This window comes from Equus asinus, chromosome 8 (genome assembly GCF_041296235.1).
Source record: "Equus asinus isolate D_3611 breed Donkey chromosome 8, EquAss-T2T_v2, whole genome shotgun sequence".
In the NCBI taxonomy this organism is placed as follows: Eukaryota; Metazoa; Chordata; class Mammalia; order Perissodactyla; family Equidae; genus Equus; species Equus asinus.
Window position 1 is genome coordinate 78484146 of NC_091797.1, and position 24105 is coordinate 78508250.

Sequence of the window (24105 nt, forward strand, 5' to 3'; positions counted from 1 at the left end):
TTATCTGGGTGTCTTGTAAAGCCTCAGGACGATCTTTTTCCTTCAGTGTGTGGTGAATTTTAGGCCTGATCTAAAAGGGTCTCCAAATGATGCTGCTTTTTCCTCTGAGCAGCACTTGCCTTTGTTTCAGTCACTTCAGGATGAATTAATCTGGCCCCCAAAATGAGAGCTGTGTCCAGACATGTCCAGACAAGCACCATGCTGGAAGTCTGCGAAGACCCGGGAGGATGCTGTAGCCATTAGAACTCCAGAGTGGGTCCTACTCTGGACAGAGCTCCTTGACAAAACAGTGGCTCCCAAAGGACTTCAGAGTGGAGTTTTGTTTGTGGTCTTTGTTTGTTCTTCAAAGTGGGGTTTTGTTTGTGGAGTTTGTTTGTAGGCCAGGAGCAAATTCTGCTTTAACATACCAGTCAGGTTTACTAAGAAAGCAAAGTTTGCACATAACTGGAAGTAAAACAAAACCGTTCCTGTGTCTCTGGCCTGTGTCTCTAACACCTCTCCTTGTGGAGAGTTCACAGTGTAAGAACAGTTCTTGTATGCAGCAGGTTAGTTTCCAGTGTACCCATGTGATTTGCTAACCCTCTGCTTACTAAAACCATTATTTATCACTCAGATACCTTTAGACTTTACCGTACTTAAAAGTCTGCTTGATGTAAAACAACTTGTGTATCTTTCTGACTAATACATTGTATAAGCATAGGAGAATACCTGTCAGAAATTTGTTGTTTTAAACATGCAGGAGGAACTGCTTTTTAAAAAGTTTTGTTCTTTTATTCGAGAAAGAACAAGTTGAAGGAGTTATTGGTTAAAGAAGGCAAATGATTTAAATCAGATCTTGTGTGTGAATGCTTGTGTGTGTGTGTATTTATTGAAGAAAATGTGTTTCAATTTGAGAACTGGAAAATTGGATATTTAATTTTAATTATATTTTTATTTATTTAAAAAGCAGAAGTGTTCTTTCATTATTGATTTGATTCTTTTATCCCACAAAATGACTTAACCTAATTTGCCCTGCCTTTTTTGGTTAAGACACAGGGAAACACCTTAAGCCTATGATAATTTCCAAGTTATATAATTTTAAGAGGCATTCCTCTTATATAAAAGAGAAAAGAAATCCAGCCAGAAATCATTTCCCCCTTTTTGTATAAATTTTTTTTCCTGCTTTTTTCCCCCAAATCCCCCCAGTACATAGTTGTATGTTGTAGTTGTGGGTCCTTCTAGTTGTGGCATGTGGGATGCCGCCTCACCGTGGCCTGATGAGTGGTGCCATGTCTGCACCCAGGATCCGAACCAGCGAAACCCTGGGCCACCAAAGCGGAGCGCGCGAACTTAACCACTCGGCCACGGGGCCGGCCCCTGTATAAATTTTTTTAATGGCTTGTGATATGATAGTATGAATTTTCTTGCTAGATGCTAATGATAAATTTGGCATCTGTATTAGGTATTAGTAATACCAATATTAATAATATTAGTAATTGTGGATAGTTAATGAGTTGATCTGCTCTCATGCTCATATCTGAGATCTTGTGGTGCCATACCATTCCGTTTTGAATTAGATAGGGCATTTCCCCATTTTTGAGTGTTACTTGTAATCATAACCTTATTTTAAAGGTTTTATATTGTAAATATTTGACAATATAAAATTATTTTTATGCAAGGTAAAAAATGTAGAGTCTTATTTTAGTTCATAGAATTCACAGGAGAATAACTGGCTGGGCAAGGAATACGGATAGATAGGGATTTTTTTCCCCTTAAAAATTTCCTGCTAAATACATCAGGTAATCAACATCCAAACCAAATCTGAAGACTGCTACAGATATTACAGTTCAATTTTAGTTAAAAAAGTGAAGAAATCTTTTCAAAGTTCTTATAGTCCATTTTTATTTTCTTGATGAAATGGTACTAGATACCTGGTTAATCAGAGTTTGTTTTTATACTGGGGCAGTGGGGAGGAATTGAACTTTGATCCTAGTCATTTATATACCTCCATGGTGAAACTGAGCTCATGTCATTTAACAATATGTCTGTGCATTAGGAAAACTTCTTAGTAGAGAAAAATTATGTCTATATGCATATATAAAATGTCTAAACTCATCTGTTATGAACAAATGCTAATGAGAGAGAATTGTGCATCCACGTACACTTTTTCTTGAATTAAAGGAAAAAAACAGACACTGACAACGGAGGACTGGACTGAGAAACAGTACCCTGAATACTACAGAAATGAAGAAGAGAGGCAGTGGGCAACAGAGAACTTTGTCCTGCTCAGAGATCCCCAAAGAATCCCTGTCCCCTCCCCCCAACCTCCTGGCAGAATGTTGGGTTTCAAAGAATAAGCAGATTAACGGATATCAGGAGTAGCGTGGCGTGGGCTGAGGATAAGGATAATTTGCCTGAGTTACGGTACTGGCTGCATCATTACAGATCTACTTCTTATATCTCGGTGAGGGTGAAGGAAACTTAGCCGAGGAACACTGAAGCTGTTGCTGTTGGGAGGACGTCCTATGGTAAGGAAGTTACTAAAGGCCGAAAGAGAAGAACAGAAAAACAGCCCCAAAGTCTGTAAGACTCAGAGTTGGCAGCAGCTACCCATAAGGGAGCCAGCATAGATCTAGAGTTAATACCTGAGTCTCTGAGACCCAACATGCCCCGGAGAGCAGCTGCTGAGGGACACAGGCCCTGCATCATCAACTGACTCGCTAGGGCCATGTCAGTGGCAGCCTCTGTGAGAGACTCTGCCTCTATACTGCCTTCTCTATGGAAAAACCAAGTGGCCTTGAAAGAGGGTCAGATAAAGTTTCAGACTTGGGCTCAGAAGAGGAACTTGAGGCTGGGGCCAGTGCGAGGATCTTCATGTGTCAGGTTAGGGATTGTGTTGCTGTTAGTGATTTTTCTGCCAAGCATGTACTGTGACCTGGGATCTGTATATTACACTTTCTATGAAATAATTATTCCCAAACGGTGGACAGTCAATGGAAAGGAAGACCCAGTGGAAAAGGCATCCTATATGCTGCTGATGCAGGGCCAGAAGCAGCTGCTTCACCTGAAGGTGAAGAGAGACTATTTTGTGGATAACTTTCCAGTCTTCAGCTACCACAATGGCATCCTGGGACAAGAGATGCCCGTCCTCGCGCATGACTGTCACTATGAAGGCTACATAGAAGGCGTCCCAGGTTCTTTTGTTTCTGTCAACACCTGTTCAGGCCTCAGGGGCGTCCTGATTAAGGAGGGAAAATCCTACGGCATTGAGCCCGTGGGCGCTTCAAAAAAGTTTGAACATGCGTTGTACACCATGGCGCGTGAAGCTCGAATCTCCTGTAGCGTCACTTCCAAAGACAGCCAAGTGGTGTCCACCAGCCAGCAACAAGGGAGCAGGAAGCCTCGCAGTGCACAGGCGCTGTCCTACTTGTGGTCACACACCAAGTACGTGGAGATGTTTGTCGTGGTCAGCAACCAGCGGTTCCAAATGTGGGGCAGTAACATCAATGAGACAGTCCAGAGAGTAATGGACGTCATTGCCCTGGCCAACGCCTTCACTAGGGGAATAAACACAGAGGTGGTGCTGGCTGGAATGGAGATTTGGACCGAGGGGGACCTCATAGAGGTCCCAGCGGACTTGCAAGTTACCCTCAGGAATTTCAATAGCTGGAGACAAGACAAGCTCTTCCATCGTGTGAAGCATGATGTTGCCCACATGATTCTTGGACATCGCCCTCAAGAGGACACGGGACAGGCATTTCTCAATGGTGCCTGTTCCACTGGCTTTGCAGCAGCTGTTGAATCCTTCCATCATGAAGATGTCCTCCTGTTTGCAGCGCTCATGGTCCATGAGCTTGGGCACAACCTGGGTATTCAGCACGACCACTCGGCCTGCGTTTGTAAAGATACACACTTTTGCCTCATGCATGAAAACATCACTAAAGAAAGTGGCTTCAGCAACTGCAGCTCTGACGACTTCTACCAGTTCCTCCTTGACCACAAAGGGGCCTGCCTATTCAACAAGCCTCAGCACAAAGGCCGCGTGCATAGGGATGCTGAGTGTGGTAATGGTGTGGTGGAGGAGGATGAGCAGTGTGACTGTGGTTCTGCCTGTGACGATCACCCCTGCTGTGACCCAGCATGTAAGCTGAAGGAGGGTGCAGAGTGTAGCGATGGACTCTGCTGTTTGAATTGCCGATTGAGCAATGTAGGATTCATGTGCCGCCCTCCTTCGGGAGAGTGTGACCTCCCAGAGTATTGTGATGGTAACTCTGAAGCATGCCCCACAGACAGCTACAAGCAAGATGGTACATCATGTGATTTAATTCACTACTGTCTTGGGGGTCGGTGTAGGAACCCTGATACTCAATGCATCGACATATATGGGTATCCTGCAAGGTCTGCCCCAGAAGACTGTTACATAACTATGAACAGCAAAGGGGACCGATTTGGAAACTGTGGCCATCCCACCTTGGCTAGGTCAAGATATGTTAAGTGTGTAGATGATAATATATTTTGTGGGAAACTTATCTGTACAAATATTAGAAATGTACCACGACTCAAACCCCAACATTCACTGATCCAGATCGCTCATGAAGGTGACTTCTGCTGGAGCATGGATGCATATAACACTACTGATATCCCTGATGATGGAGATGTGCACACTGGCACTCTTTGTGCCCCACGAAAAGTGTGTATGAATTACTCCTGCACTGATCACACCGTGCTCAACTATGACTGTGAACCAGCAGAAATGTGTAATGGGAAAGGAGTTTGCAACAATTTAAGGCACTGCCATTGCGAGCCTGGCTATGCTCCCCCTGACTGCAGAGATCCCGGAAATGGGGGTAGTGTGGACAGTGGTCCTCCGGGCAAAATAATTTTTGCAAATCTAAGTGCAGGTCTAACTGGCGGTTCTGCTAGGAGCAGGGAGGACATTAAAAGTCTTGGCATGATAGTTTTCATACTCCCTGTATTTCTTATACTGTTATTGTTAATTTTAATACTTATCATTAGCCTCAGTGCTGGAATTGAGTCAGTAGAGACCCCAGGGGGCTCCACAATCTTGAGCTCAGAGGAATCTACTGAGGTTCCTGCAGAGGAGGCCCCACCCCCAGAGGAGGCCCCACCCCCAGAGGAGGCCCCACCACTGGACCAGGCCCCACCACCAGAGGCCCCACCACCAGAGGCCCCACCACCGGAGGCCGCACCACCGGAGGCCCCACCACCGGAGGCTCCACCACCAGAGGCCCCACCACCGGAGGCCCCACCACCGGAGGCTCCACCACCGGAGGCCCCACCACCGGAGGCCCCACCACCAGAGGCCCCACCACCGGCCCAAGAAACGCCTGCACCATAAGAGGTGAAGGACAGAAATAACCAAAGGCAGAAGAGTAGTGGAGGAAGAAGCCAAATATATCAAATACCTCAAGCACTGAGTGGGAAGGAGGCGCAGAGAGGCAAAAGTGAAGTGGGAATTGACAGCTCCAATGGCTCAGGCTGGACTATATAGTCTACAGACACACACTAATGTGGGAGAGAGAACTCCCTGCTCAATATTCATTTTAGTAATTTGGTTATATATTCATATATGAAATCACATATGAGATATTCTATATTTTGGCTTTTTCACCATTTCATAAAACAATTTTATTTAAGCTCTTCTCATGGATTATTGCTATCAATGTCTTGATTCGTTTGGGCCAATTTTTTCAAGACATACCATCTTTCAACTATATTGTTTGACAAAAGATATTATTTGTGCCTATATTAATATCACTAGATTATTCATCCCAGTCACAACAATGCATTATTTTATGACGTTATCTACTGAGTACTCTTAATTTCCCCTGACAGTTTCTATTCATGAAATAGAGGTAATTTGAAATAAATAAAAGGCTATTTTCACATGAAGCATCACTTCAGACTCCATGTAATCTAGTCCTTCAGGCTTCTTTATTTGGGGGTTCTCTGGAAGGGGCTACATCTGATGCAGGGTGGTAGGATCACGGGGGTCTGTGGGCATGGGGCAGGGGTGGGCAAGGAGGGAAGAGGACCTTTACATAATGCTGAATTCAAGTTTGAGGTATTTGTTATTTCCTTTGAGTTTTCTTTCTTAATATCTGTATGAAGTTGATATTTTGTCTACTAACAATTTATAGGAACCTCCCCAATAGCAAGTTACAATACTTTGGATGTGGTAGTTTTTTGTGAAGAGAGAATTACCCATTGTGTGCAAGACACTGTGCTGAACACTCTATATTCATCGTCTTACTTTAATCCTCCCATCTGCCCTATGAGACGCCATCGTCTACATGAGGAAACAGAGGCCAAAGAGTTTTGCTCTAGAGCTAGTAAGGGGTGGAACCTGCATCCCGCCCCAGATATGACTGAATCTACACGCTCCACTGCCTCATGAACCTTTTCCTTCAGTTAAAAAAAAAGTCACCAGGAAGACAATCAATATGTCCTCAATTGCCCAGAACATGGCTTGTTCCTCAGAGACAAATGAAACAAAAGTCTTACAAATGGAGGCTGACCTCCGTCACGAACCTGCCACACTGTGTAGTCGTGATCGATGAAACTGCCCCTTCCTCCATTACATCCTGACCTCATGGAGCAGTAGGTTTGTATCTTATTCAGCTCTGAGGGCCCAGCTCATTGTAGGTGCTCAGTAAATGCTGACGAAGTGAACGAGTTAACCAGAGCCAACCTGAAACGTAGGAGGGGAGCTTCTATGGATGCTACCTGCTTGTCCCGAGGCATGGCACAACCAAAACCTTGCTCAGGTGCGGTGTTGTTACAGGTGGAGTGTTCTGAGTCTCAGGGAAGTTCCTGAGCATGAATCCCTGACTATACATTCGCTGAGTCCCTCTTCTAACTGCCCACCCTATGTAAGCAAAAGAGGACAAACCAAAGAGGCTAAGACAGACCTGGTTTCCGCTTTCAAGAGGGTTATGTTAATTACTGTGGGTGGAACACAAACTAAACTTCAGAGCAAAATCCAAAATCAAGCCTTCAGTTATGTAACTTTCCAGGCCACAAGATTTGCTGGTAACCAAATCTCAGAATGTCCCATGCCAGAAGATCAAGATTCATGGCGAAAACACACCGTTAGTTGGCAGTCAACTGAGAGCTTTGAGAAAGAGGGTGAAAGTGGGTGACTGAAGGCCTCCAAACGTAAACTTGTCATTAGAGACTTTTGAAGAAGGTGTGGAGGATTTCTGCTGAGAAGCACTTCAGTGGAGAACAGACGGGGCAGCCTTCCTAACTGCACATGCTGATGGTGACTATAATAAAAGCTCATTGGCATCACGTAGTCTTAACAACTTACCAAATATAAGGGAATCACGATTTAAGTTCCAGGTAAATGTGCTTAGCTAACTTAATGGCCTTCTTTAAGGACGTTTGGATGCTGCCAATATTAGCGCTCCTGGAGTCCAGAGGTCATGCCCCTCCCTGGGAGACTCGGATCGGTCCTCGCTTTCTTTGGATGTCTCTAGCCTGCCATCTTTTCTGGTCCACGTAGGAGTGTTTTGGGGACTGTCCTCATAATTTGGAGTCAAATTGCACTCTCTCCTCTGCAGCTCGGCTGCAGGAAAAAGAAGAGATTTACGTTAAACACAGGTGACATTACCAACCTCACAGGGGTGCAAGTCTCCACTCAAGTTTTACATTATTAGTTCGCAAAACTTTTTGGAAATTTACCAAAAATTTTTAAACTTCTGTGTTTACAAACTTAATTTCAGAATAGAATGTTGGTGTTTCCTTGGGGCAAGTATGCTCGCTGAAATGTTTTCTCAAAAGCAAGAGCAGACTTCCTCCAAGAATATTTGCAAAATGCTGACTCTTTAAAATTAATACTCCCCTGCTTCTGGACATTAGGCTTTAAAAGTTTTTGAAGAATAGGCAACAAAGAGGCAATACCACTTTTGTTATTCAATAAAATTATGGAAGTCTTACATAAAGAGATTATGCCGGGATGAAATATACGAGGATAACGAAAGTGTTGGATCAATTTGTGAATGACAAAGACGTAGTGACTCTTCTCACAGTTAGAAAATATTTTTGTAAATACCTAAAAAGAAAACAACAGAGGTGGAATCGTCAGTGACCAAGTGTTTGCAACCTCACCCTGTATTTCATTGCTATAATCGATCTGACTGGGCTCTCCAACAGCCTTCCTGTGATTCCCCAGACACTGATTTTGTCACCACAGTCAAGTTCAGGAACTGCCATTGCTCCCCCATGATCTAGAGTAGAAAGATAAACTTGGTGTGGCATGAAGGGACTGTGACAATTGGGTCCTCCTGTCCATTTCCATCCGTTGTCTCCCGTGACTTTTGAAAAGAAACATTTCCTCCTATCAGCACGTCTAAGAGGGAGAACCTCCGTCCCCGTTCCATACCGCGGCCACTTCCCACTCTGGGCTTTTGATCAGTCTTGTTCCCGCTGAGTGACCTTACTCTTCCCTACCCCTATCTAGTCCAACTCCCACAGCGCCAGCGGAGGCTCCTCAAACTGCTCCAGCAGACCTTTCTCTACTTTTTTGAACGAAACGTGGGCTCTCTTTGAGGATACTCAGGGAAAGAACTTACAGGAGAGTCAGTCTGAAACAGACCATCAAGTGGTTGTTTTCTATAGAAGAGGGGGCATATATGCATCCTTGTCGTTGAGTGAAATTTCCAGTTGGCGCTTTGAGAGTGAGAAAGGTGTTTACTCGTGGAACATGTTCTCAGAATCTCAAATTCTGGAGGTACCCATGCATTCATGAAGAAATGGAAAGAAAACCTTGTAAGAGACAAAGGGAATAAACTCCGAAACCACAGCATTTCTTCCAGTAACGCATTTTCAGTCACCTAATAATCACGAGCTGGGTGTTAGTGCAGACAATTTCACATGGAAAATAGAAATTTAAAAGGCATAGTGTCAGTGCCCGGGAACAGGAGAAAAGGCTCTCCCTCATGCCCTCCCCTGACCCCAGATCCACCCAAAGCCATCCTTTATAGTTCCGTGGATACATTAGGTCACTAGAAAAATAAAGAAATGCAAATGAATATGCCAAATAACGAAAAGCCCACCAATTAATTCCTTGCTCTTTGAAAATGAGAACGGACCCCAACTTTGAGGTAACTGATGTGTCACGATTTAAGGAAAGCTCACAGGCGGGAATCTCCTCATAGGAAAACTAAAACTGTTGCAACAAAATGGTATCAGTACATCGAATCAAATCCCCCAACTACTGAGAGTCTGCATTGAAGTATTTACGTTTTATATAACGATGCACCTAAAAACAGAACCTGTGAGCTTTTTCGCGGATTTTCCAGGACAGATACGATTTTTAGTCATCTTTACTGTCAGACTAGCTGTTTTTATAACCAATCCAAACACAGCCATGTGCCGCAAAACGACGTTTTGGTCAATGACGGACCGCATATACGATGCTGGTGCCCTAAGATGAGTCCCATATAGCCTGGGTGTGTAGTAGGCCATGCCATCTAGGATTGCGTGAGTACGCTCTGTGATGTTCACACAACAACGAAGTCGCCTATCGGAACATTTCTCAGAACGTATCCCATAGGCACTGTGAGAGCTCTTGTCTTCTCCTCGGATGCTAAGAGCGTGAGTGCCGCGTAAGCTTTGAGTCCTGCGTCCTTCTAGCCTGACGAATCCTACCGGGAAGAATTTTCTGAGCAAAAGAGCACCTTTTTTCAAAAGAAGAAAGTCACCTTTTCTCTGATTGAGGGGGCTTTCATAGTCCATGTCCCTAAGTCTCGGGTGTTACATTCTGGCTGACTGGTCTTAGACATGGAACTTCACTTCCTCGGGCCTGGGATTCCTCCCTAGTAAGACGATCGCACAAAGGATGCCTCTCACAGAGTGGCTGAGAGATTAAATTAGGGCACGTGTGTGCTGCTACCTAGCGCAGCGCTTGGCGTGCAGCGGGCGCTCAAATAAATGCCGAGAAGATCTAAAATAAAATGCGATGATGGATGTAAGATTGTATTATTCACTGTACGTTGTTCAGCAACGACAAGATTTATCCATTATCAAGTCATAATACTGAATTTCCTTTATATCCACGGCATTCTGACCTGACATACAGTCATTTGCAAGCACATTCTATTTCCCCTAGTAAATTATAAATCTCTGGGGTGAGTAGCAAGATTTGGTTGATGTGTGCCTTGGGCCCAGTTAGGGGTAAGACTGGTAGGGACTTTATTCTTTTCCTCAGAGCCCCACCCAAGACCACGGTGGCATTAAAAGCAATCCTGCTTCCTGGATCCTGAATCAGGCATTCTAGCTTTCTCCCTCTCCCCACCGTATCTTCAATCCTTAATGTGCAGGTGGCTCAGGGCGGGCCAACTTCCACATTCCAGGCCTTGCTGTCCAAGCTGGATGCTTTCTACAGAAGTCTGAGTTTACTAAGGGACCGATACAGGTTACCCCTCTCTATTCACTCACTCATTCGTTCATTCATTCCACCTCGGTTGAGTCTTTACCTAAGAACTGTTCTAGTACCGTGGAAATGATAGTAAATGAGACAAAGTCTCTGATCCCATGAACGTTTAAAAAATTACAAACCTGACATCAGTCAACAGATAAGTATACGATGTGCCAGGTTGGAATATGTGCGATGGAACAAAATGAAGCAGTGCCCGGGGAACGGGAGTGATGTGAGGGTGGAGTGCTATTTTAAGCCGTGGTCAGAGAAGTTCTGTCTGATAAGGCGGCATCTGAGGGACATGGAGAAAGTGAGGAAGAAGCACTGCAGGTATCAGGGGAAGGGCAAGCCAAGCAGAGGGACCTCTAAGTGAAAAGGTCCTGAGACAGGAGCTCGCTTGGCATGTTTGAAGCACAGCAAGGAGGTCAGCATGTCTGGACAGAGGGAGCATCGCGGAGAGCAGTGGTCGAGGGCTGTGGCTGGAGACAGGTCACGTGAAGACTTGGTAAGGAACGATGCTTTTGTGTCAGTGGAGATGGGAAGCATGGAAGGGTTTTAGCAAAGGAGGGGCCGGAACTGAGAAGCACTGAAGGATCACTCCATCTGCCATGTCAACAAGGAACAGGCAGGTGCAGGGCACTGGGCAACCGCAGAAGCAGAGGACCCTTAGAGACTCTTGTGATTTGCCAAGTGGGTGATGTTGGCAGCTTTCAGGAAGGTGGCTGAAGTGGCGGTGGTGAGAGGAGGCTGGAGTCTGGGTATAATGTGAGGTAGAGCTGAAAGGATCTGCTGATGGAGCAGACGTAGAGTATGAGAGAAAGAGAGAGAGAGACAGAGTGAGACAGAGACAGAGAGAGACAGAGAGAGAGCGCGCGCAGGCCTCAGACACCTTTAGTTAGAGACGCCCATTAAACACCCAAGTGGGCATGTCAGCTAGGCAGCAAGATGACTGAGTCTGGAACTCAGGAGAGAAATCAGCAGAGATGTACATCTGACAGTTGTCCGTGTACAGATGATATTCCAAGCCACGGGACTGGGTGACACTGCCCTCAGGAGCACTCCGAGTAGAGCTAGAGAAAGGAAGAGATCCCAGGACTGGGTGAGGACTTACTTCCAGGGCGTCCCATGTGTAGCTGTGGATAAGATGAGGAGGATTCAGAAAAGAAGTGGGAGAAAGACTGGCCGGTGTGGTAGGGGTACCACCAAGAGAGAATGTTGTCCTGAAAACCAAGAGAAGACAGTGTTTCTAGGAGAGATTTACACTCCAAATCCAGTCCGTCCGCAGATTCCCTTGGCTCTACCTTCCACATATATCCAGAATGTGACCTCTTATCACCACCCCCAACTCTCCAATGCACTCCAAGTCACCATCAGCTCCCTCCTAGACAACCGCAGAAGTCTTTAACTGGGCTCCCTGCTTCCACCCTGGCTTCCCCAGCAGCCTATTTTCCACCCAGCAGGCAGAGTGATCCTTCCAAAAGGCAAATGGGAACGCACCGATTATCTTTGAAATGTTGCTGATGGGTCCACAGGTGAGCACTGAGCGTCAATCGTTTGATTTGACAATGGAGAGTCATTCACTGTTATCCCGGAGTAGAGCAGTTGGGACAGATGGGTGGGGAGGAGAGCTCATTTTAGGGGAGTCAAAATGTAAAGGATGGGTCAAAAAACATTTGTGAAGGTGTTCAACCTCATCAGCATTCCGAGAAACGCAGACTGTACAGCCACCAAGAGACATCATACCCACCCACAAGATTGGCTATATAAGACTGAAAATTCCACGTACTCCTGTGGAACAGTGGAAACGCTCATCAACTTTTTAGAAATGTAAACCGGCACGCCACTTGGAAATAGTACTTTTATTTTCTGGCTAAATTGAAGTCTCAAGTACCCTATAACTTAGCTATTGCACTCTTAGGCAAATACCTGAGAAACTTCTGCTTATTTGCATCATGTTCCTGGACAATAATGGTCACAGGAGCTCTCTTCATAGTATTCCAAAAGAAAAGCACCCTGTGTTCACAGATCATACGACGGATGTTAAATTGTGACAGGTCCACGCAGAGAAACACAAGTGTAGTGCAACGAAAAGGAATGAGCTAGAGTGACCCAAAAACTTGAATGCAATGTGGAACAAAAGAGGCTATACACAAACAGTGCATTCACATGGATTCTCGTGAAGTTAAGAGGTAAAACGGGAAGCACCTCCAAAATGTCAAAATAAGATCCACCCCCCCACTCCCCCCCCCCCCCCAGAAATCCTCTCCACCACAAAAGTGGTTACAGCACTGGCAAGAATAGGCAAAATCAACTTCTGTAGAGGTACGGAAATTAACCAAAGTGACAGTGTCACCGCGGCATTCCCTAAGCAGCTCGAAGGAAGTTTAAAAAGGTGCTTAACACTCCCTCAAGGTTGATTTTCAGAGCCCTGTCGGGAAGAGACGCCAGCGTCAACCGGCCTGAACCAGATCGAGCCCCACTGCAAGGGCAGCGCCTGTGCAGGTGACCTGGAGTTGACCCGAAAATGCCCTCTGCCTTATTTTAATACTAGAATCCGTGCCCGAGGAGGAGCCTAGGCCTTATTAGCATAACATGCGACGCACGTGAGAGCATGTTTTCAGACTGCGCCTGCGCCTGCGCCAGCTAATACCGGTCTCTGCGTCTCTACTGTGACGAGAGAACTTCCCTTTTAAATATTCATTCCCCGTCCGAAATAAAAGGACACCTGCTTCCCTTTGTTCCGGGAGAGCCCTGACTTTGGAAATGATTCGGCATGGTCTCCCATTTGTTGCAAATACATTCCACTTTGTGTGACAACTATTTCTGGTGGAGAGTCTGATTTTAACTCACTGGAAGCGAACCCACTTTGGTTCGGTAACAACAGCCATCTGAAGTTTGTTCATTCAAAAACAAAAACAAAAACAATAAAACGGCTGAATCTTGGTAAGGGCAGTGAGCTACGTGAAGCTTTAATTGCCCTGTTCCCACACCCCTCTCCTCAGGTCCCCACTAGCCTTAAAAGACCGCATCATCTCAACTACAGTAGTTTGTGAAAACACGCAGCCTAGCACCCAGTGGAGCGGGCAGAACAGTCCGGAGCTCCCTCAGAAGCCCTATCCCCTTAGAATTGTCACTAATTTACACATCTGCCAGTTCCCTGGCAAATCCCACTCGTCGGACTTGTCCTGCTATAAAAACGCTTAGAAGAAAACATAAGGCAAAATTCTCACGGCACTGGATTTGGCAGAGATTTCTCGGATATGACACCAAAGGCAGAGGCGACAAAAGAAAAAAATAGACAAAATGGACTTCATGAAAATGTAAACATGTTGTGCATCAAAAAACACTATTAACAGAGTAAAAAGGCAACCCGCAGAATGGGAGAAAATATTTGTAAATGATATACCTGATCAGGGACTAATATCCAGAATACATAGAGAACTCCTAAAACTCAAGAACAAAAAACCAAACAACCTGGTTCCAAAAAGGGCAAAGGCCTCAAATAGACCTTTCTCCAAAGAAGACACTCAAATGGCCTATAAGCACATGAAAAGACGCTCAACGCCACTAATCGTTAGGGAAGTGCAGATCAAATCTACAACGAGGTACCACCTCACATCCATTGGGACGGCTACCATCAAAACACCAGACAACAACAAGTGTTGGAGAGAATGTGGAGAAAAGTAGAACCCTTGCCCACCGTTGGTGGGAAGGTACAATGGTACAGCCGCCGTGGAATACAGCATGGCGGTTCCTCGAGAAATCAAAAATAGAGTTACCATTTGGTCCAGCAATCCCACTTCTGGGTATAGACCCCAAAGAACTGAAAGAGGGTCTTGAAGAGATATTTGTACATCCGCGTTCACAGCAGCAATGTTCACAATAGCTAAAACACGGAAGCAACCTAAGTGTCCATCCACAGACAAATGGATAAGCAAAATGCGGTTGGATACCCACAGTGGAATACCACTCTGCCTTGAAGAGGGAGGAACTTCTGCAATATGCTACAACATGGATGAGCCTTGAAGCCATTATGCCACGTGAAATGAGCCAGCCACAAAACGACCAATACCGTATGGTCCCACTTGTACAAGGCACTCAGGGTGGTCAAAAGCACAGACACAGAAAACAGAATGGTGGTTGCTGGGGGCCGAGGGGAAGGAGGCAATGGGGAGTTATAGTTCAACGAGTATAGAGTTTCAGTTTTACCAGATGAAGAGAGTTCTGGAGATCGATAGTGGTGATGGTAGCACAACATTATGAATGTATTTAATACCACTGATTGGTACACTTAAAAATGGTTAAGATGGGGGGCCGGCCCCCTGGCCGAGTGGTTAAGTTCGCGCGCTGCGCTCTAGGTGGCCCAGTTGTTTCGTCGGTTCGAATCCTGGGCGCGGACACGGCACCGCTCATCGAGCCATGCTCAGGCGGCTCCCACATGCCACGGCTGGAAGCACCCACAACTAAGAATATACAACTATGTACAGGGGGGCTTTGGGGAGAAAAAGGAAAAAATAAAATCTTTTAAAGAAATGGTTAAGATGGTAAATTTTATGTTATGTGTGTTTCAACACAATAAGAAAAGAATCAGCAGGAAAAAATGAAATACTTCTCCACCCTAAGAGACACATGAAGGTGAAAAGACAGCCCACAGAATGAGAGCAAATGTTTGCAAATCATATATCTGAGAGGGACTAGTACCCAGAAAATATAAGGAACTCTTACAACTCAACCAGAAAAAGACACCCAGTTTTAAGAGGGCAAAGGATGTGAACAGACGTTTCTCCAAAGAAGATATAAATGACCAAGACGAATACGAAAACATGTACTACGTCATCAACTATTAGGGAAGTGCAAATCAAAACTACAATGAGACACCACTTCGCACCCACTAGGGTGGCTATAATCAAAAAGACAGACAACAACAAACGTCAGTGATGTGGAGAAACTGGAATCCTCATCTATTGCTGGCAGGCATGTAAAACTGTGTAGCTGCTCTGGAAGACAGCTGGGCAGTTCCTCAGGAGGCTAAACACACAGTTATCATATGGCCAAGCAATTCCACTCCTAAGGATCTACCCAAGAGAAATGAAAACATATGTCCACACTCAACTGTCCATAGCAGTATTTTTGATAATAGCCCCAAAGTGGAAACAATCAACCTGTTCCTCCCCTGAGCAATCAAAAATTAAAATGTCGTATATCCTTACAAAAAGAATATCATTGAGCCAAAAGGAAATGAAGTACTGATACATGCTACGACATGGCTAACCCTTAAAAACATCATGGTAGGTGAAATAAGCCAGTCACAGAGGACAACGACATGTAGGATTTCATTGCTATGAAATGTCCAGAACAGACACAATCTTTGAGATAGAAAGTAGAGTCGCGGTGGCCAGGCCCTGCGGGGAGGGGAGAATGGGGAGTGACTGCTAATGGATCCAGGAGTTTTGTTTTGGGGTGAGGAAAACGTTCTGAAACTGACTGTGGGGATGGTTGCATAACTTTCTGAACATACTACGAACCACTGAACTGTACACTTTAAAGGGTGAATATTATGGTATGTGAATTCTATCTCAATAAAGGTGTTATTAAAAGACAAGTGGTATGAAATTACGTGATTCTGGGATGTACATTTAGGAAACAAAACAATAAAGAAAAGTGAGAATGTAGTTACCAGAGAAGACAGGATCAGGATGATCTCTGAAGCACAAGGATTTCTGACCGGCAGTGGCACATGGGTGACTTCGATGGAGCTAAAACTGTTGATTACTTCATCAGGGTTGTACTTACGCAGCTGTTTCTCTCTCCCTCTCTCTTGCTCTCAGTGAAATATACATAACACAAAATTAACCATCTTAGCCATTTTCAAGTGTGCAGTTCAGTGGCATTCAGTACATTCACACTGGTGTGCAATCATCATCACCATCCATTTCCAGAACCTTTTCGTCACCCCAAACCGAAACTCTGTACCCACAAAACAACAAGCTCCCATTGTTCTTTTTCCCAGGCCCTGGTGACCTCTATTCCACTTTCTGTCTCTATGAACTTGACTATTCGAGGAACCTCATCTAAATGAAATCATAAAATATTTGTCCTTCTGTGTCTGGCTTAGCTGCTCTCTTTTTAATAATTTACTGAAAAATACATCCAGGTTTTATGCACATTTTGTGATTGTACTATGATTCAAAATAAAAAATATCAGAAAAGAATCAAGTAGCGATGCAAATTAAAACCGAATATATACACACTCTTTCAAAGAGTTTCATTATGAAACGGAGAGGAGAAATTGGACGGTGACTGGACAGTGATGCGGGCTGAGTGGGATGGTTTTACAATGGTGAGACATTACAGCATATAACAAGATCCGATCCAATGGACAGACAGATGTTTAAGAAGTAAGAGAGAGAAGAGACAATTAGAAAAGCGAAGTCCATGAGAAATTGAAAGGGAAGGAGACGCCACGCACAAGTAGAAGGACTGGCCTTGACTTGGAGGAGCGTGGACAATTTATCCGCTATAGCAGGAGGAAAATTTAGATACAGGTGAACTCATTTGGTGTCTGCATGTGGTAGGACTCTTTTGGTGGCTTCTATCTTTCTCAGTGAAATGAGGCAAGAAGAAATTAGGAGAGTGAACTGACCAGCGAAATGTAGGAAGAGGTACATTTTGAGATCATGAACGTGCCACTAGTCAGCACAAGTTTTGCGGGTTTTCCTGAAGACACCTTCAGCCGTTCAGGGTGGGCATGAAGCAACCACAAACAAATAGCAGGCAACAGATGAGACATCAGAGCTCCCAGACCTGGGAGTCACTTATTCATTCAATAAATAATGCTTGTTCATCTACTCTTGGACAAGCATTCTTCTCGACCTGGGAGTATAAGGACGAACAAACAGAAGTGGTCACTGAACACACGGAGGTCATAGTCTAACACTTTCAGGATACCTAGTTTTCAACAGGCATGATGTTAGGATACCAGTATGACAGGCCCATCCCAAGGAAAGTGTGGGCCTGGAGATACCAACCAATGTGCCCATGATAATCACGCATAAGAGGAGGCTGCTCTGTTGGCATCTCCCATACACGCTTCCGGACAGCGCTGTAAACAGAACGCGAGAAACTGAATTTCGATGATGTTAAAAAGTAGGAGTATTGTCCCTTTCCCCGTGGGTCATCAGCCCACTCGGGTCTCTCCTGGGGCAAGGCGCAGCCACCCCACTTGCCTCATCTAACGGACTGGCCTGCGAGATGTGCATATCACTACAATCCCTCGCTGAGGGGTAAGACACCCTGAGTTGTGACGTCCATGTGTTACAGAGCAAGAGTTTTAGAAGAGGGGAGATGGGCAATGGAGTGTGCCCACCAAAGACCTCCAAGCCCCCTGGTCTGGAACATTTGGAGTTAGACGAGCAACGGACGACAGGAGGGGTGGGGGCGGGGTGTTCCGTGTGGCGCGGTTGAGGAAGGCATGCAGGTTTTGTTTCCTCTCTCAAGGTACAGTCTTGCATTTTAGAGTCTGTAGTCCTTCGTCACGATTACATCACTCCATGATGTCAAAAGGACGTTAGCCAAGCACCGCTGAAGTTGATGCTGTGGCAGGAAGTCACAGAGAAAGCCACTATCTGAAGGGTGACAGAGAGATCAGAAAGACTAGAAAGGACGCAGCCAGGGGCTGTAACCCTCAGAGGTAAGCAGCAGCCACCCTTTACGCAGCCAGCATAGATCCGGAGCTAATATGTGTGACTGAGGGTCTGCGTGTCGGGGAGAGGCGCTGCTGAGGGACACAGGCCCTGCATCATCAACCAATCACTAGGGCCATGTCAGTGGCAGCCTCTGTGAGAGACTCTGCCTCCTTCTTGTCCTCTCTACAGAAAAACCAAGCGGTTATGTATGAAGCTAGCAGAGTGCTTCAGACTTGGGCTCCCCAGATGAAGGGTTTCAGGCTGGCGCTAGTGCCAGGACCTTCACGGGTCAGGCTGGGGATCATGCTGGTGTTGGCGCTGATTTTCCTACCAAGATTGTACTGTGACCAGGAAGCAGTATATTACTCTTCCTACGAAACAGTCATCCCCAAGAGTCTGACAGTCAACGGAAGGGAAGACCCAGTGGAAAAGGCATCCTATATGCTGCTGATGCAGGGCCAGAAGCAGCTGCTTCACCTGAAGGTGAAGAGAGACTATTTTGTGGATAACTTTCCAGTCTTCAGCTACCACAATGGCATCCTGGGACAAGGGATGCCCGTCCTCGCGCATGACTGTCACTATGAAGGCTACATAGAAGGCGTCCCAGGTTCTTTTGTTTCTGTCAACACCTGTTCAGGCCTCAGGGGCGTCCTGATTAAGGAGGGAAAATCCTACGGCATTGAGCCCGTGGGCGCTTCAAAAAAGTTTGAACATGCGTTGTACACCATGGCGCGTGAAGCTCGAATCTCCTGTAGCGTCACTTCCAAAGACAGCCAAGTGGTGTCCACCAGCCAGCAACAAGGGAGCAGGAAGCCTCGCAGTGCACAGGCGCTGTCCTACTTGTGGTCACACACCAAGTACGTGGAGATGTTTGTCGTGGTCAGCAACCAGCGGTTCCAAATGTGGGGCAGTAACATCAATGAGACAGTCCAGAGAGTAATGGACGTCATTGCCCTGGCCAACGCCTTCACTAGGGGAATAAACACAGAGGTGGTGCTGGCTGGAATGGAGATTTGGACCGAGGGGGACCTCATAGAGGTCCCAGCGGACTTGCAAGTTACCCTCAGGAATTTCAATAGCTGGAGACAAGACAAGCTCTTCCATCGTGTGAAGCATGATGTTGCCCACATGATTCTTGGACATCGCCCTCAAGAGGACACGGGACAGGCATTTCTCAATGGTGCCTGTTCCACTGGCTTTGCAGCAGCTGTTGAATCCTTCCATCATGAAGATGTCCTCCTGTTTGCAGCGCTCATGGTCCATGAGCTTGGGCACAACCTGGGTATTCAGCACGACCACTCGGCCTGCGTTTGTAAAGATACACACTTTTGCCTCATGCATGAAAACATCACTAAAGAAAGTGGCTTCAGCAACTGCAGCTCTGACGACTTCTACCAGTTCCTCCTTGACCACAAAGGGGCCTGCCTATTCAACAAGCCTCAGCACAAAGGCCGCGTGCGTAGGGATGCTGAGTGTGGTAATGGTGTGGTGGAGGAGGATGAGCAGTGTGACTGTGGTTCTGCCTGTGACGATCACCCCTGCTGTGACCCAGCATGTAAGCTGAAGGAGGGTGCAGAGTGTAGCGATGGACTCTGCTGTTTGAATTGCCGATTGAGCAATGTAGGATTCATGTGCCGCCCTCCTTCGGGAGAGTGTGACCTCCCAGAGTATTGTGATGGTAACTCTGAAGCATGCCCCACAGACAGCTACAAGCAAGATGGTACATCATGTGATTTAATTCACTACTGTCTTGGGGGTCGGTGTAGGAACCCTGATACTCAATGCATCGACATATATGGGTATCCTGCAAGGTCTGCCCCAGAAGACTGTTATATTTCAATGAATGGCAAAGGAAACCGGTTTGGGAATTGTGGCTGGCCTACTGCAGCTGATCCAAGATATGTTAAGTGTGTAGATGATAATATATTTTGTGGGAAACTTATTTGCACAAATATTAGACAGTTACCACCAATCAAACCTCAACATACAGTGATCCAGTTCACTCACAAAGATGACTTTTGCTGGAGCATAGACGCATATAACACTACTGATATCCCTGACGACGGAGATGTGCACACTGGCACTTATTGTGCTCCAAACAAAGTCTGTGTGAATTACTCCTGTACTGATCATACTGTGCTCAACTATGACTGTGAACCAGCAGAAATGTGTAATGGGAAAGGAGTTTGCAACAATTTAAGGCACTGCCATTGCGAGCCTGGCTATGCTCCCCCTGACTGCAAAACTCCAGGAAATGGGGGTAGTGTGGACAGTGGTCCTCCTGGTAAATCAGATGATGGCAATCCAAGTGAAGATGAAAGTAGAAGTCATAGTGTTGATCGTGATAATTTTGGCAGAGGTAACGAGAATAAAGATGAAAGGAAAAGCCTTGGCAAGATAGTGTATATATTCCCCGTATTTCTTTTAGCAATGTTTTTAGGTCTAATTATTGGTGCCAGTCTTGAGGCTGGAAAAGAGATATCGCAGCGCTCACAAGAGGCCCTAGAAGAAACTGAAGAAGTAGCTACAGAAGAAGAGGAAGTAAGCAGAAGAGAGGAAGAACCAGAGGCAGAAAATGAGTAGTGATAGGAAGAAGTCTAATATTTCAAACATCTGCTACATTGGGTAGGAAGGGGTCTCAGTGGAGCAAACGTGCAGCGGGCCTTGATGGCTGCAGTGGCTCTGATCGGGACTCCATATTCTGTAGAAAAGTACTAATGTGGGAGGAGGGATCTTCCTCCTCTTTATTTTAGTAATTGATTATACATACATATGTAAAATCCTTTATAAAAGAATATTTTACTAGTTTTTTCCATTCTCACATTTCATGAAACCATTTAAATTAAACTTTTCTCATGGAGCATTCTTATCACTGTCTTATTTTAGAAGGGCCAATTTTTGAGTTATATGTTTTTCAGGGAATGCCATCTTATATCTGCATTGTTTGACACACAGTATTATCTGTACCTATACACATTGCTGTCCCAGGTTTTCTCATCCCAGTCACAACTACACATTATATTAGGACAGTTGTTTATATGATTAGTTTTTGACATTTTCCCTGTGCAGTATAATGAAAACATTTTAAATTGAAAAGTAAATAATTATCTGTTTTCAGATAAGGCATCACTTTAGGCTTTAGGTCACCTATTAATTGGGTCTCTTTTGGTTCTGGGGTTCTCTGGAAGAGGCTACATCTAATCCAGGGTGGTCAGATCACCCTAGGTCTGGGTGCATGAAGGATGGGGAGCAACCTAGGCAAGAGGCAACCCTGTCCAGTGCTTAGCTCAGTTGGAGGTATTTGATTTTCTTCTTTTCTGTTTTTCTACTTTTTTACTACATTTATTTCTCATTTCCTTTATTAAGTTAATATACAGAGTTCACAGACAGTCCAAAAAAACAGAGGTTTGGAGGGTAGTTAGTTATCTGTAAAGAGAGCACAAAGCACATATAATAATAAATATTACCCATTGTGTGCAAGACACTGTGCTGAACACTCTATATTCATCGTCTTACTTTAATCCTCCCATCTGCCCTATGAGACGCCATCGTCTACATGAGGAAACAGAGGCCAAAGAGTTTTGCTCTAGAGCTAGTAAGGGGTGGAACCTGCATCCCGCCCCAGATATGGCTGAATCTACACGCTCCACTGCCTCATGAACCTTTTCCTTCAGTTAAAAAAAAAGTCACCAGGAAGACAATCAATATGTCCTCAATTGCCCAGAACATGGCTTGTTCCTCAGAGACAAATGAAACAAAAGTCTTACAAATGGAGGCTGACCTCCGTCACGAACCTGCCACACTGTGTAGTCGTGATCGATGAAACTGCCCCTTCCTCCATTACATCCTGACCTCATGGAGCAGTAGGTTTGTATCTTATTCAGCTCTGAGGGCCCAGCTCATTGTAGGTGCTCAGTAAATGCTGACGAAGTGAACGAGTTAACCAGAGCCAACCTGAAACGTAGGAGGGGAGCTTCTATGGATGCTACCTGCTTGTCCCGAGGCATGGCACAACCAAAACCTTGCTCAGGTGCGGTGTTGTTACAGGTGGAGTGTTCTGAGTCTCAGGGAAGTTCCTGAGCATGAATCCCTGACTATACATTCGCTGAGTCCCTCTTCTAACTGCCCACCCTATGTAAGCAAAAGAGGACAAACCAAAGAGGCTAAGACAGACCTGGTTTCCGCTTTCAAGAGGGTTATGTTAATTACTGTGGGTGGAACACAAACTAAACTTCAGAGCAAAATCCAAAATCAAGCCTTCAGTTATGTAACTTTCCAGGCCACAAGATTTGCTGGTAACCAAATCTCAGAATGTCCCATGCCAGAAGATCAAGATTCATGGCGAAAACACACCGTTAGTTGGCAGTCAACTGAGAGCTTTGAGAAAGAGGGTGAAAGTGGGTGACTGAAGGCCTCCAAACGTAAACTTGTCATTAGAGACTTTTGAAGAAGGTGTGGAGGATTTCTGCTGAGAAGCACTTCAGTGGAGAACAGACGGGGCAGCCTTCCTAACTGCACATGCTGATGGTGACTATAATAAAAGCTCATTGGCATCACGTAGTCTTAACAACTTACCAAATATAAGGGAATCACGATTTAAGTTCCAGGTAAATGTGCTTAGCTAACTTAATGGCCTTCTTTAAGGACGTTTGGATGCTGCCAATATTAGCGCTCCTGGAGTCCAGAGGTCATGCCCCTCCCTGGGAGACTCGGATCGGTCCTCGCTTTCTTTGGATGTCTCTAGCCTGCCATCTTTTCTGGTCCACGTAGGAGTGTTTTGGGGACTGTCCTCATAATTTGGAGTCAAATTGCACTGTCTCCTCTGCAGCTCGGCTGCAGGAAAAAGAAGAGATTTACGTTAAACACAGGTGACATTACCAACCTCACAGGGGTGCAAGTCTCCACTCAAGTTTTACATTATTAGTTCGCAAAACTTTTTGGAAATTTACCAAAAATTTTTAAACTTCTGTGTTTACAAACTTAATTTCAGAATAGAATGTTGGTGTTTCCTTGGGGCAAGTATGCTCGCTGAAATGTTTTCTCAAAAGCAAGAGCAGACTTCCTCCAAGAATATTTGCAAAATGCTGACTCTTTAAAATTAATACTCCCCTGCTTCTGGACATTAGGCTTTAAAAGTTTTTGAAGAATAGGCAACAAAGAGGCAATACCACTTTTGTTATTCAATAAAATTATGGAAGTCTTACATAAAGAGATTATGCCGGGATGAAATATACGAGGATAACGAAAGTGTTGGATCAATTTGTGAATGACAAAGACGTAGTGACTCTTCTCACAGTTAGAAAATATTTTTGTAAATACCTAAAAAGAAAACAACAGAGGTGGAATCGTCAGTGACCAAGTGTTTGCAACCTCACCCTGTATTTCATTGCTATAATCGATCTGACTGGGCTCTCCAACAGCCTTCCTGTGATTCCCCAGACACTGATTTTGTCACCACAGTCAAGTTCAGGAACTGCCATTGCTCCCCCATGATCTAGAGTAGAAAGATAAACTTGGTGTGGCATGAAGGGACTGTGACAATTGGGTCCTCCTGTCCATTTCCATCCGTTGTCTCCCGTGACTTTTGAAAAGAAACATTTCCTCCTATCAGCACGTCTAAGAGGGAGAACCTCCGTCCCCGTTCCATACCGCGGCCACTTCCCACTCTGGGCTTTTGATCAGTCTTGTTCCCGCTGAGTGACCTTACTCTTCCCTACCCCTATCTAGTCCAACTCTCACAGCGCCAGCGGAGGCTCCTCAAACTGCTCCAGCAGACCTTTCTCTACTTTTTTGAACGAAACGTGGGCTCTCTTTGAGGATACTCAGGGAAAGAACTTACAGGAGAGTCAGTCTGAAACAGACCATCAAGTGGTTGTTTTCTATAGAAGAGGGGGCATATATGCATCCTTGTCGTTGAGTGAAATTTCCAGTTGGCGCTTTGAGAGTGAGAAAGGTGTTTACTCGTGGAACATGTTCTCAGAATCTCAAATTCTGGAG

General features: G+C 45.2%; 3 protein-coding genes across 5 annotated transcripts in view; 2 read left to right on the forward strand and 1 right to left on the reverse strand.

The window, feature by feature from the left end:
- The first annotated feature begins 2412 nt into the window (after nt 1–2412).
- LOC123288243 (disintegrin and metalloproteinase domain-containing protein 1a-like) lies at nt 2413–5895 on the forward strand. The gene has a single exon (XM_044776433.2). It carries the CDS (start codon nt 2708–2710, stop codon nt 5336–5338), a length of 2631 nt encoding a protein of 876 aa, XP_044632368.2. The 5' UTR covers nt 2413–2707; the 3' UTR covers nt 5339–5895.
- The window catches only part of TMEM116 (transmembrane protein 116), a 120267-nt gene continuing 102052 nt past the window's right edge, over nt 5891–24105 (reverse strand). For 2 of the 3 annotated variants that reach the window (XM_070516077.1, XM_070516082.1), the window contains exon 12: nt 5891–7570. In XM_070516077.1, the coding sequence (XP_070372178.1) occupies nt 7377–7570 (194 nt within the window). In that variant the 3' untranslated portion in view covers nt 5891–7376. Of the gene's footprint in view, nt 7571–21456; nt 22942–24105 lie in introns of those variants that run through there. The other variant, XR_011505335.1, reaches the window with a different exon arrangement.
- LOC106842264 (disintegrin and metalloproteinase domain-containing protein 1a-like) lies at nt 18097–20841 on the forward strand. The gene has a single exon (XM_044775855.2). The coding sequence runs from the start codon at nt 18244–18246 to the stop codon at nt 20689–20691; it is 2448 nt and encodes an 815-aa protein (XP_044631790.1). The 5' UTR covers nt 18097–18243; the 3' UTR covers nt 20692–20841.

What these genes read in the sequence shown, in the direction of transcription:
- LOC123288243 (XM_044776433.2), top strand. Translation starts at nt 2,708, where the DNA reads ATGTCAGTGGCAGCCTCTGTGAGAGACTCTGCCTCTATACTGCCTTCT.
- LOC106842264 (XM_044775855.2), top strand. Translation starts at nt 18,244, where the DNA reads ATGTCAGTGGCAGCCTCTGTGAGAGACTCTGCCTCCTTCTTGTCCTCT.